This window comes from Suricata suricatta, chromosome 12 (assembly GCF_006229205.1).
Source record: "Suricata suricatta isolate VVHF042 chromosome 12, meerkat_22Aug2017_6uvM2_HiC, whole genome shotgun sequence".
Classification (NCBI taxonomy): Eukaryota; Metazoa; Chordata; class Mammalia; order Carnivora; family Herpestidae; genus Suricata; species Suricata suricatta.
The window spans coordinates 29338576-29352301 of NC_043711.1; the positions used below are offsets into that span (position 1 = coordinate 29338576).

At 41.6% G+C, this 13726-nt stretch overlaps 1 protein-coding gene across 1 annotated transcript in view; it reads right to left on the minus strand.

The window, feature by feature from the left end:
- Nucleotides 1–13726, minus strand: part of CADPS (calcium dependent secretion activator) — a 467826-nt gene that overhangs the window by 144748 nt on the left and 309352 nt on the right. The window contains 2 exon segments of the mRNA XM_029917033.1: nucleotides 4992–5003; nucleotides 9707–9919. Of these exon segments, the coding sequence (XP_029772893.1) occupies nucleotides 4992–5003; nucleotides 9707–9919 (225 nt within the window).

The window sequence follows — 13726 nt, forward strand, 5'->3', positions numbered from 1 at the left end:
ATTTGAGCTCGGGTAGCAGGCGGTTATGTGGGTGGGCTTATGGGGTCACAAAGACTGAGTTGGACATGAGCCCCTGCCATGACTAGGGATGTGATGTGAGGCAGACTGGTCAGTGCTTCTCAGTGGCCTTCTTGTATGTCAGTTGAGAATAGTGTTAATTCTACCTGGGGAAGGTTGCAGAGGGGCTCTGCTGAGAAGTACCCAGGCAGCTGGCACACAGTAAGTGCTCAATAAACTTTAGCTAGGAGTGGGTGAGCAGATTTCTTAGTGCTCCCAAAGGCAGCTTGTTTAATGTTTTCAGCGAGGCGAGGATGTCTCTGCATTTATGGCTAATGTTAGTTACAGGTTGCTTCTTAAACCACACTGCTTCGAGGAAGCTGGGAGCCTTCCCAGCCTCTCTGCCTTGTACTTCCCCTCTGCCCCTGCCCAACTAATCCTCACGTCCTGTCTCTGTGTTCTTGCTGGTTTACGTTCCAATTTTTCTGTGGTCAGAACACCCACATACAAGTTCAAACCCTTGCTAGATACTATGTTCCTTGAGGGTAAGTTGAAGTTGCTGATCTGTTCCCCCCGCCGCCTGCTCTCCTGGGAGCCAGGTTCCAAGGAGGTATTTGTTAACTGACTTATTCTGACACTTCCATCCCAGGAGACTTCCCATTGACTTTATTAAGGAGTCACACACATGGGGATTCAGATGGCATCTTACAAATCCAAAAGTGGGAACATGTGCTCTTTGGGGAAAAAAAAATCTTCTAGAAGGAAACAGAATTCTAGGTGCAGGTGTCTTTGGATACCATTCAGATTGTCTGCCTGTGTCTCCATACATGTCTAGGACCATATGCATTACATATGTTGTCTATTTTAAAATAAAACACTGCAGCGGTCCAGCTGTTCCAAATTCTGTTTCAAAGAACTTGTGGGTGCTTCCCAAGCAACACCATATAGTCATTCTTGCACTGCCCCAGTCTGTTCTCCCATGGTGCCGAACATTACAAAATAGATGCTCCTTGCAACTCCATTTCCCCCTGTACCAACAATTGGAACTGGTTGATTAAAGAAAAAGGAAAACTCTAATGCTGCCGTTAGCCAGGGGGAAACAGCCTGAGGCAAAATATGAGAAAGTGACTTCCTGAATTCAGGACACCTAGGGATGGCTTCCTCTGCCAATGTTTGGCTTGTGTCAGGAGAATGAAAATGAATTTGAACACCAGGGTAAGGAAAACAGAATTAGGAGTCTAAAGTGGCTGCTGAAATCTCCAATGATGTTTGGATTATCTCTTGCTTTGGGAGATGCATTCCAGTGCTCTTTTTCATGACTACGTGGGTTTTTTGTTTTGTTCGTTCGTTCGTTTGGTTTTTTGTTTAAAGAAATCAAGGATTGACTGTATTTTAAGAACAGACTTCAACCTTTGCCTGTTCCAGACCTGACTGAATGATTCCTAAGTTTTTCTTCAGCTGCAAGAGCCCCAAATGTTCTAAAAATTGGCCGTGTGGTTTTATAGGCTCTGCAGGTAGGGTATAATTCAACACATCTTCCAAACAATGCTACTTGTTTTCCTTCTGGGGTTTAGCTGCATAAAGATTTTGAAGTCCTGTGTAGCGCAGGAATAGAGATGACTTCAGACTAACCTTAGGGGAATAAAATGGACATATGTACCAAAACTACATTAAGAAACTTAAAGCATTATTGATGGTATCTATGACACAGAAGTAGGCTGACGGACACAAAGGCATATGGAAGGCAAGTACACTTGCAAGTGGAAACTAATCAAAGCTTTACCCCAAGTTTGCTTAGAAACAATTTTGGTTTGGCATTTAAGGAATGTTGGGAAAATACTGGTTCCTAACGTGATATGATTATGTGGACTTTATACTCTCAATTAATCTACTTCCTTAAAATCCAAGTGATGTCACTAATTGGTGAGTCTAGTGGCTATGTTGTTCTTTAATTGATCATGATGCCTGGGTTTATTTCATGTTTGATATGTTTTTCTTTTTTTTCTTTAGTATAAAAAACTATTTTTCATGATCTCTTATCTTTATAACAAGCATATATATGTGATCTTGTTTCAGACATACCATTTTTTAGATAAGTTTGCAATAATGTCTACCAAATAAATGTCAGTTTCTTGGGGGGAACTAATGCAGCTTTCAAACTTTCATTTTATTGAGATTTTTCTATTATTCTAACAGCCAAGAGAATGAAGACAAGAGGTCATATCTCTCTTTTTATTTTGTAATATTACATTTTGGAACATTTCATACACTAGGAAAAAAGGAAGTCTGCTGTTAAACACAATTATTGTATTGTTACTAAATTGTCTGAGAGAGGCTCCTTTCTCTAATGAATTCCTTTTATAAAAAACTAAAGGTAGCTGCTTTCTCACTGAAATTTAGAGCACAGTTATGGATGTTGTTATTCCTGATGGATGCTAGAGGCAAGAGAATAGCTAATGTGACTCTAAAGTCATTGTGAACCCCAACTGCAAATTAAAAGGTGACTTTATATCTTTCTTATATGGAAACTGTGTGCTTGTCATATCTGCTTGACAGTGCCAGAGTGAATGTATGGTCTGGACAATAACGAACAATGACAGTAGTCAACCTCATCAGAAGACATGAAATAAAGAAATGACAATGATTGATGGCAGCTGGCTGTTTACAGATTTTTCTAGAAGAGTTTGTCTTGGCATGATCAAGTAACGAAGGGATGCTGTGCCCTGCCTGACCTCTGCATAGCAAGCAAAAGATTGGTCTTCCCATGCCGATTGCCCTTGAGAAACAACATAATTCCTTCATGGTCTCCTTGACTCCGTCAAGTTAACATGGATGGCCAGGAGAGCATGGCTTCTCAGAACCTATGAAGGCCCACAGTGCACTTTGCAAAAATCTTGAATTTAAAACTACTGTGGCATATACCCAAGGGGATAAACATGTGATGTTTATTTCAAGTTAGTTTTTACAATTCTTTATATGACAGTTGCTTTGAGTAAAAAATCAAAACAGAGATTTTGTCAATGATCTCAAGATGAATAACTCAATGATCTGTAATTTTCCCTCCTGCAGTTAGTACATTTTCAGTGAATTTACAGAGTGCCTGGTGATGTCTTTATGTTCCCTGTGACATGGGCAAAAAAATAAACTTCCTGTAGTTGGCTAATTAATCATGTGTCTTACTGTAAATCACTATATGACATGAGTGCGCTCAGCTGATTAATGAACAATACATTTAAAATGTGCCTGAAACAGTTAACAAAGAAATGAACCTTCATTTAACATGCACTGTGTAGATCCTATCATAGTGTTTGGAAAATTTTCGACCTAATTGTGGGAGTCCATTCTTTTTCAAAAAAGTCATTTACTTTTGCAATGAGAAGGAAAGTGATTTACAGTGTGGTTTGGGGTCATGCGAATTAATTTGGCATTTAGTTAATTCTTTGATATTGCATTCCTGCAAGGTAGCAACTGCAAGTTGACAATATAAGAAGATACAGCAAAACTCTCAGAGATAAAACTATAGAAAGGAATAAAGGCAAACAACTATTTGGAAATCTACTAGGATAGCAATGCGTTGTTGTGCAAATATATGTAAATTCGCTCAGAACAGAATTCATTCAATCATGTATTCATCCATCCTTTCTTTCATTCTTTAAAAAAAAAGTAGAGCAAAATCCTAAATTCCCGCTATGTTCACATTCTATGGTAAGCTTTCAAAATGCCTCATCAGACATTCAAAGTAAAATAAAGTTAAATTAAGTATCTGCTTGGAGTGGCTAAAAAAAAAAAATCTGTCTGCTAGCCAGGGGTACATTTATGCAAAACAAAAGAAGAAAAGAGAGGGGTAAAGAAAGCAAATTAAAGAAACAGAAAGAATTAGAAGAAAGTACTATTATTAAATGGGCAGGAGAAATGATATGACCTATGGTTTCTAAATCAGCATTCAGAATACTCAAGTACATATTTGCCTGCTCTCTTGACTGATTTTTCTATTTCCTTTTAAGGTCAAGTCTTTCCTCAACACATTGGGTGGGTGGACAGCTTTTCCCTCTATGAATAAAGGAAATGTAGATTCTTTTTCATCAGTAAGTCCGCAAAAAGAAAGGGTTTTCTAAGTTTTAAAGTTTCTTTTTTCTCCTACAGGTGTGTATTAAGAGAAATATAAGTGACATCGAAAAAGTTATTGCTATCCTTGTCCTTGGGGGAGGAGCGGAGAGACATTTGAGACCAGAGGTCCAGACCCTCCACAGTATTGTGCGGTTGTGAATCTGAAGCTTTTGTGAATCAACTGTATGGACCCAATCATGCCCTTACTTTTCTGTTTTTGTGCGTGGCAGTCCCATGTATTAGAATACTCCTTTAAAAATTAATCCTCTTTTGGGTCTTTCTTAGAGCACACCCTCAAGTCAAGTAGAATGACCTCTTTAGTGTTCAAATAATGCATTTACTTTATTAATTGTATTTCTGCACTTTCTTGAAATCTTGTTCAGTTAACCTCCTACCCCACCTTTCTATTTGTTAAGGTTTCCATGGTTACCACCCCACAGGTACCACTGACCGTTCTAATCTTTGGAATGGGAGAGGAGAAACAACACATTATCAGAGTGCAAAATGATCTGTTTTCAGGCATTAAGCAGTCAGGTAGCTGTAAATTCCATGAAGCAAAGGCATTATTTGCCATTTTGTTGTGACGCTAATTCATATTCTTGGAATGAAAAAAATTAGGAGATGTTAATGGTTGGCTTTACTCAGAGGATCATTTGATGCCAATATGAAAGCCAAGGAGAGGAGGCAATTATGCACACATCACATGCATCCTAGTTCCGGTATGGAAGCTTACATTTCAAACCTAAGGTCAGGAAAATAACATGAAAAGTTTTACTACAAAGTTTAGACATGAGGGAGATTTAAGAGGGTAGGGAGGAAGCACATTGCAGGTGTCAGATAATCTAGTCTGATTATCTGAGCTGTGCTAGCTACAGGGGAACACTTACCCTTCAGTCCAGCTAGAAGTTAGCAGGGTAAGAAGGAACAAACCAGAATAACATAAAGACTAGCAACAAGGCTCAGGAAAGCAGACAGGAGTTCTAACCTAGCAGCTAAAGTTCTTGGGTTTGAGCAAAGATTGAACAAGAAAACGTAAATGATACAAAATAAAACAAAAACCAAAATCAACCCTCCCTCCCAAACCAACAGTTACCGAGACCCCGCTGACTTGAAGGCTGTTCGGGTGACAGCAAAAATAGAACAGTTCTCAAAAACATTCCACTTTGGGGATGTATGATGTGGTTAACAGTCATTAGTTGAGAAACAGACATTAAAATGAGACTCGTTTCGAGGGATTTATCGAGTAATCATTCACCAGAGAGCAAAGCTTAAACCTCCCCCGCCCCCAGCCCACATGAGAACGGAGGTACTGATTATTACTGTTCCTCTAACACAGACTGGACAGGAATCAGTGAGAGGCCACTTGGTGTAATAAATGGTGGCCACCCTCAACAACAGATTTGGATGTAGTTTCCAAGGTGAGTAACATCGGTCCTCAAAATTGGAACATTGCAAATATTGGTTTAAAACATTGGACAGCTAGCCACTGACTTAATTTTTTCACGTTGTAACCAAAATGAAAGGGTGAGGAAATTAAATCAACAACAACACACACCAAAAAAACCACAAAAGAACAAAAAAAGGCTTAAAGTTTGGTGGAAACCTCCCCAGATCATTGTAGAGTCACATACAAACAAATGAATAGCAGGATCTATTTTTTTTTTCTTTCGGTTTTTACAGTTCCATGGAAATACTCCACTCCACTCTTTCTTAGACGTGTCTTTTCATTTTGATATTGCAAAAACTCAAAACTGTACCCAGAAGGCTGTCAAACCGAATTTATAAAGACCCAAGTAAACTCATAATTACTCCTGAGCTTCCCAAACTGTAAGATGATCCATTCTCAAATTACCCCTGAGCAGACAGCGACAGGACAAGACTGGAGTGTTTATTTTTCTCTACCCAAAAAAACCTCTCCTATTTTTCCATAGCCTCCCTTTGCCGAGTAATACTACTAAAGCGATGACAGAGTTAACTCACTCAAACGGTGTTCCTAAAAATTATTCACTTGCAAGACTGGCAAATACTTCAAACAGATATTGGATTTGATGAACTGCATACAGAATTAGGTATTTAATAATGACCCTTACCTTTTGAGAGTCAAGGAAACCTTTTTTTAAAATGCAATACTTGATTGGTTTTGCTCATTTGGCTCCAGAACGGGTGCCTGAATGTTTGCGATGTGACAATATAGACAGAGAGCCGAATATCAGTGAAGAATCAAAGTTTGCTATTTAGTACTATGCTGTGATTGTTTTTCATTTCTCTAGAACTTTGTTTTGTAGTGCCAGGTGACCAACCTGTCCCAGTTTGCCCAGGACCAAGGAGTCTCTGGGGACATAGAACTTTCAGTGCTAAAACCAGGGAAGTCGTGGGCAAATCCAGATAAGGTGGTAACCCTAGATGTGAATCAACCATGTATGACCACTTCCCATACATAAGGCCTGATCTGTTTCATAGTGATGGTTTGAATTTAACAAACTAAACGCAGCTACAAAGTAATTGTGACATAATCCCCATTTTGTGGCAGATTCCACTAAAAATGATGATATACTCTCCACCCCCCAGCCAGCTTTTGGCTGTTATGCATAACTACTCAGTGGCACTATAGAATATAAAGTTCCTTGTTCCTTTTTTTTAAAAATCTTTATCATCGGTTTTATATACGCCTAACTGTAAATGATCGGGTATGGTGCAAAAGGCTGGGTTGGTTAAAATCCTGACTGGATTCCTTTGCTAAATTATGGGACAAGAAGCCTCACGTGCTGGTACTCTGGCTGCAGTTTTTATTAAGTGCCTAAACTAGCAGTAGATAGAATCTGGAGGGGTGTGGAACCTCTGTTTTAGAAGTAGTAAAGGAACTATGAGATTACTGGGTTCAACATTATTGGACTGAGGCTCCAGGTAAGGACTATCATTTATTACAGGGTCACGGTATACAGTTGTGTAGACTGGGCACTGCACAACTCAACAGGCACCATTCACATTATTGTCTGTGTGCAGAATGACCAATGAAGTGCACAAGCTGCATGGATGAACGTGGGAGCTTTGTTCTTATAGAACCTGGAGGTGTAGTAGGACCTCGCAGTCTTTGTAGAACCCCTGATCCTGAGCAGTGATTAAGAAGACACTAGAGAAGGTGGTTCTACTAGGAGATACTGACAAATTCCGGAGGCATGAGTTACCTTACCTTCTCACTCAGGACTCCGTCTACCTCCCATGCTTACCTAGGGATGATATTACCCATATTCTAGCCTTTAGAGTTTTGCTTTGGATTCTCCATTTAATACAAGTCCCCTCTGTCAACTAGGGTGGTAACATACATCAAGCTCACTCAATTAAATCTTCCTGCTCATGCCTAATGACTAGCATTCTAATTTCCTTGCTAAATGCATCTTATCCACAGAGGGAAATCTAATCAATATTCCCTGTGTACTTCCGGTATTTCCAGGAGGAGACACCCTCTTCATCAGCCTCTATCAGTTGTCTTCTTCTTCTTTTTAAATCAGTACCTGGCTTCCCTTTAATTTTACTCCTGAATTCCTTCCTCTTTCCTACACTAGTGAGGAAAAAGTGAGGCTAATCACAAAGCAAGCAGTGAGTTCTTGATCTGGGCATATGACAGAACAGAAACACTGAAGGGTAGGTGAAATGACTTCAGAAGAAATTGAGATTCTTTGTATAAAACCAGTATTTTCCAAATACCACCTAAGGTACATGTTCTATGAGGTTGATTTGGGTGGTGATTACAATTAGGAATTTGCTCCCCTGATAGGCACATAATTCCATTTCAGAGGAACAGGATAGGATGTGTTGTTTCTAGATTTATTAAAATGGAGCCTGTCAGGCAGGGTTAAAGAAAGGATTCCATCACAGGGTGTTTTTTTAAAAACAAAGTAAATAAATATTGGGTATGCTTTATCTCAACTCCTGACTAAACCATAAAAAAAAAGAGATGTTGCCTTCTCTCTTTATTGCTCAGATAAACCTAAGCGTCACAAATGTTCAAGAAAATAAGAAGATGGTTACGGTCAGGAGGGCGGTCCCTTACCCCGAATACTTCCTCAACCTCCTCCTCCTTCTTTCAGGGTTTCCTGCATGGAAACCCATAGTGATTGTGTGATTATCCACAATGTTCCATGGGTAACTCATCTTTCTTCAAGAAATCATTGGTACTGGACAGGAATTCCTGGGAACACCTGACAGATAGTGTTTCTCATCCAAAAAGACTTTGTTCCCCTCCCCCCCCACCATAAGCAAGGTGTTACAAGAATACAGAAATGGAAACAGCAGTGGAAGCCATTAAGAAAGAAAATTCACCTCTCTTTAGTTGTGTAGCTGTAAAATCATTTGAATCATATGCATTTTGCTTAAGAGTGGCAGGGAGAGATTATGGAGAACCATTGCACTGAAGGTCAAGTTTCTGCTGTGAAGTTTTGCACTTGCTTTTCTGTCTGCTGGGAAGGTATTTTTGAGCTGCCTTACCATCACTTGGGCTTACGTTCAGATTATCTCTCTTCATCCAGTCACCACTGCATTATATTCTTTGTAGTTTCAATGTCTATAACTATATTATTTATTTTTTGATTTGTGTGCTGGCGAGACTCCCTCACTAGGACGGAGGTATCCTGAGAGTAGGGACCTCATCTGCCTTCCTCATCTGTATGTCTCATGACCTAGATGGCTGTCTCTGTGAACCTGACTGAGTCGTTCATCTACTAAGGATTCTAAGGAGTCATCATGATGACTGTTAAAAATGACTTGTACCTGAGTGATCCCCAAATGACCTGATATTCAGGGCAAGGCAGAAGTCTCTATTTCGAGTTGATGTTTGTAATTAAAATGAATTACTTTATTTGGTGCTTTATGTTTCCAGTGTTTCCATTTCCTTTGTTTTAATAAACATCTCCAAGTGCATGTTGGATTTCACCTGGCCTCATGTACCAGAAGTGTTGGGAGAGGAAAAAAAAAACTCTCCTCAGTAGCAAAAAGTCATGGGAAAGGGGTAAGAAATTAAAACGGATACAGAGGTAAGAGAAAAAGGAAGTGGAAAATGAACCAGGACCATTTAAAGAGACAGCTCCATATTTGGGTCCCGGTATATTTGCTCAGAATGGGATTTTAGGTACCATTTTTTTTTGTTTTTTCCACTGCATGTGATAATGTCATCATTTATTTTTAAATGGTTCTAAGTTACAGATTTAAATTTACTTCAAATCAAGCCCTATTTTAAAATTACTTTTAATAGGAAGAAATGAGTCAAGGACATACATACATAACCTACTATATTTGAAGGACTCGAACAAATACAAGCCTGGCTGTGAATTCCGAATTCTCACCAAAACAAAGAGATAAAAATACACCTAAAATATATTTTCCTCTGTTTAGGCCTTGGGGGGAAATGTCAAGTATTGCACTTTAAAATCACTTCCATCTACCATTTTAGTTCCAACTTTTTCCCCTTGAATTACTCTTTTTTTCCCCCCCAGCAAACATGATTTTATGAATCCTTAACATAAAAGCAACTAGATTTTCTAATTCAACTTTGGAAAATTTGCTTTCCTCTACAGAGCTATTTTTAACAAATGGCATATTTACTTACAAAATTGGGAGATGGGGGCGTCCAGCTGAGGAACGTTCCCTCCCTTAGCGTTGAGTTTCTGGACTTGGGTCGGGGGCACCGGCTTATGTGACTGCCCAGTGGCCCGATACATGGCTTGGACCCACAAGATGCGATCTTGCTCATCATCACTTGCGAATATCACGGTGTCTCCTTCTTTGACTGCATTGAAGAAGGCTCGGCCACCCTCTAAACCTGGAATTAAAAGGGAATAGTTATACTACTAAGCTGAGCCACCATGTTCTCGACAGAACCGAACCCCAAGAAAGGTCATTTCTGCTGCTTTTCCGCAGGCCAGAGAAGAGAGACTCCGTAGTCTGTCTGACTTTAAGATGGGAAGTCTGACACCTAGTTGGTCACAGAGTGAAGTTACAATGTTAAGGAGACATTCTGAGACCCACTCTTTCTCTCTTTGTCTTCCTGGGGACAGAAGTGTCAAGCAGGCTCCCTGCTAGTTGGGTAGATATCTGCCTATGAACATACTATTATTTTCCTCACCTTTGAAAACAAACAAACCACTGCCAACCACATCACAACAACCATCTCTTGACCCCACCTCTCCCTTCGGCTACTGTCCTGTTGCTCTCTTCTCAAGGTAAGGGGAGTCTCTCCCGTGGGTTCTTAAATCATAGCACACATGTGAATCCTGTGGGCATCTGTTAGAAGGCAGCTTCTGATTTGGAGGTCTAGGGCAGAAACCTGAAATCCTGTATTCCTAACATGCTCCCAAAGGATGGATGGTGTTGATCTGAGGACCACACTGTCAGCAACAAGTCTTTTCTCCTCCCATTCTGCTTTAAAGCTTCTCTAATGGGAACTTTTCCCATGGAAACTTGTCAAGGTCACGAATGACTTCCACATCACTGAATCCAAAGATCAGTTCAGAGTCTACATTTTATTCGATCCATAGACCTATCAGCCACACTTGACACTGTATTCTCTTTGAAATGAATTCTCCACTTGGTTCCAAGACACTCAGTTTCCTCCTCCCTCCCTGACTGCTGCTTGTCAGTCTTGTTTGCTGTCTCCTCCTCCTCCTCCTCCTGACTGTTGAATGGTGTAGCCTGCTGGCATTGTGTCCTTGGACCTCTTCTCTTCCCCAACGATGCCTTCCAGTCTGAACACCATGAATATGCTCATGGTCCTCACATGTCTATCTTCACCCTGGACCTCTCCTGTGAACTGCAGACCTGAACACCCAATGGTTTTCTTGACTTCTTCACATGGATATCTGAAAGATACCACATGCTTATCATATGCAACAGTGAACTGGTCTTTCTCCCAAACTCCTCTCCATCTAAATAAAGCTGAGCGCACCCCTCTAGCTGTTCAAGCCCTCAACCCTGGGATCCTTTTTGACTCCTCGATTTCTCTCACTACCCACTTCCAGTGGAATTCCAATGGCTCTACCTTCAGAACATTATACCAAAATTTGAACCCTTCTTCCGCCTCCAATGCTTCCACTCTGGATCTAGTCATGCTCTTCTCTCACCTGGGCTATTTTAATAGCCTCCCACCTAATCTACCCTGTCTCATCCTCACTCCCTATAGTTGATTCTTAGTGGCAGCCAGAGTCATCAGTTTAGCAAGAGTCAAATCATGTCACTCCTCTGCTCAAAGCCAGCCAGGTGCTCCTCATTTTGCTCAAAGGAAAAGCTTACGTTCTCACAAGGCCCGCAAGGCCCATGAATTGACCTGCCACTACTTCTACCCTTGTCTCCTCCTACTCTTTCCTTAGTGCATGCATGCACATTCTTCCCGGGAGCCACCCTTGATCTCTTGCTGTTCCTGGAACACTCCAGGTATGTTCTCACCTTGAGAATTCTGCACCTGCTCTTTCCTGTGCCTAGAATATACTTCCTCCAGATATCTGTATGAGTCACATCATCACCTCCTTCATGTCTTTGCTCAAACATCACATTTCTGTTGAGTCCCTCCTTGACCTTTACCCCTCAGTCACTGTCTCTCTTCTCTTGCTTATCGCCTTCCAACAAGCTATATAACTTACGCAACTTCATAAGGACAGGAATGTTTGTCTGTTTTGTTCACTGCTGTATCCCTAGTACCTAGAACAGTGCATGGCATATAGTAGGCATCTAGCAAATGATTGTCCAATGAATGAGTGCTCTACAGACCCATCTTCCCCACAGGCTTTTCTCAAGGTTAAAATTTAGAGAGAGGTAGGTGGGGGCCTCCTTGGGCTCTGTCCAAAGCTACATCGTGTCTGTCAACAGATTCCAACAGACTGTATTTTAGGGTCACTGGGTACTTGCTGGCTGGAAATGAAGCTTCATATTTTCATCAGGTTTTGCATCCTCCTCCCAAATGCTGGTTTAATACTGAGAGGGAATGAGTGAGGCAGATAGCATCCCAAAATTTCCAACAAGGCCCAGTCACTAGCCTGTTTGATATTTGCCTCTGGAAAAGATTTCTGGTGACATTAAGACTTCTCCATTGTGCTGATGACGTTAATTCGAGTGTCCATTCCGTGTGTGTTGGGAGTTCTGCACTTAGAATTTCCAGGGTCTCTAGAACAATAAACATCTACTTCTTTATATGGAGGGTATAGTATTACAGCATTTTTAAAAAATTTTTTATTTATTTTTTATACAGAGAGAGACAGAGCATGAGAGGGGGAGGGGCAGAGAGAGGAGGAGACACAGAACCGGAAGCAGGCTCCAGGCTCTGAGCTGGCTGTCAGCACAGAGCCTGATGCGGGGTTTGAACCCATGGACTGTGAGATCATGACCTGAGCTGAAGTTGGACGCCCAACCGATTGAGCCATCCAGACGCCCCAGCAAAAGCTTTTTAGTAGTTATGATTATGAGAGAGTATTTTGCCTAATCCCTTATGGAGGGTTTTTAAACGTGTGATTTGGATAGGATGGTATACACTTAGCAAGCTGGGAAAACCTGATGAAATGAATGGATGGCATGATAAGAAGGAAAATCTGGACAGGAAAGGAAGAAGAGCTTTGAGGGATGCCTTAAGCCCTGAAAAGTGAACGCTAAGGAGCTAAAAGAAAGAGCTAGTCAACAGACCTTCTGCAACCTAGCCTCATGGTAACATTTGGGACAAGTTACTTTGATGCTGCCAGTGAATGCCAGGCTAGACATCCCTGGAGGGAACTTTCCGCTGTCCTACCCCCACCCTCCTGGGCGTGGGGATGCTGTGTGCCCGGAGCTGCTGTCAGAACACCAGTTCATGGGGTTGCTTTGGAAAGTGGAGAGGTAAAGGCAGAAAGATACTAAGAAGTTTTCAGATGTTTATTTAATCTTCTCAATGGCCCCAGGAAGGAAGCCCTACGACTCCCATGTTATAAACGAGGAAACGGTCACAGAGAAGGCAGTAACTAGACCACGAACACAAAATCGGGCTGTAAGCATCCGCCCTGGGCTTCTCACCCCACCGTCTGGCTCCAGAGCTAACAATCGTAACCCTTGGGCTATACTGCTGCCAAGCTGAAGAGCGTGGCCTGACGCAAATAAAAGCTCTCTGAGCATTAGTTGTTAATAACAGAATGAAGCCTAATCATGGACAGAGCAAGGCACAGGGTGAAATCTCTAGAGCAGCAGAAGCCGTGGCAATGACCACAGCAGCAAAAGCCATGGGAATGACAGCAGCGGAGAGCAGTAGAGCTTTTCCAGAAAGCACGGGGGACCAAGGGCACACCAATGACAATAAGGAGGGAGCAGAGCAGCCCAGCTGAAAGGAAACCGAGGGAGGAGAAAGCAAAGTGAACATCGACACTCGCTCTGAGGCAGCAGAGGTTTTAGATCAGGCAGCAATTCTGGGGACAGAATCTGTAGAACGTGATGTGTGACAGTGCCTGGGCACTTCAAGGAGAACGTGGAGCACAGCCCCACAGGTATGGACCTGTCAAGAACAAGAAAGCATGTCTGGGAAAGGACAGAGGCAGCCCAGGGAAGGAATAGTGGCCAGCTCCCTGCAGAGGTGGAGCGGGAGGGGGGGGCTGCTGTTCCAACAAACTGCTTGGATAAA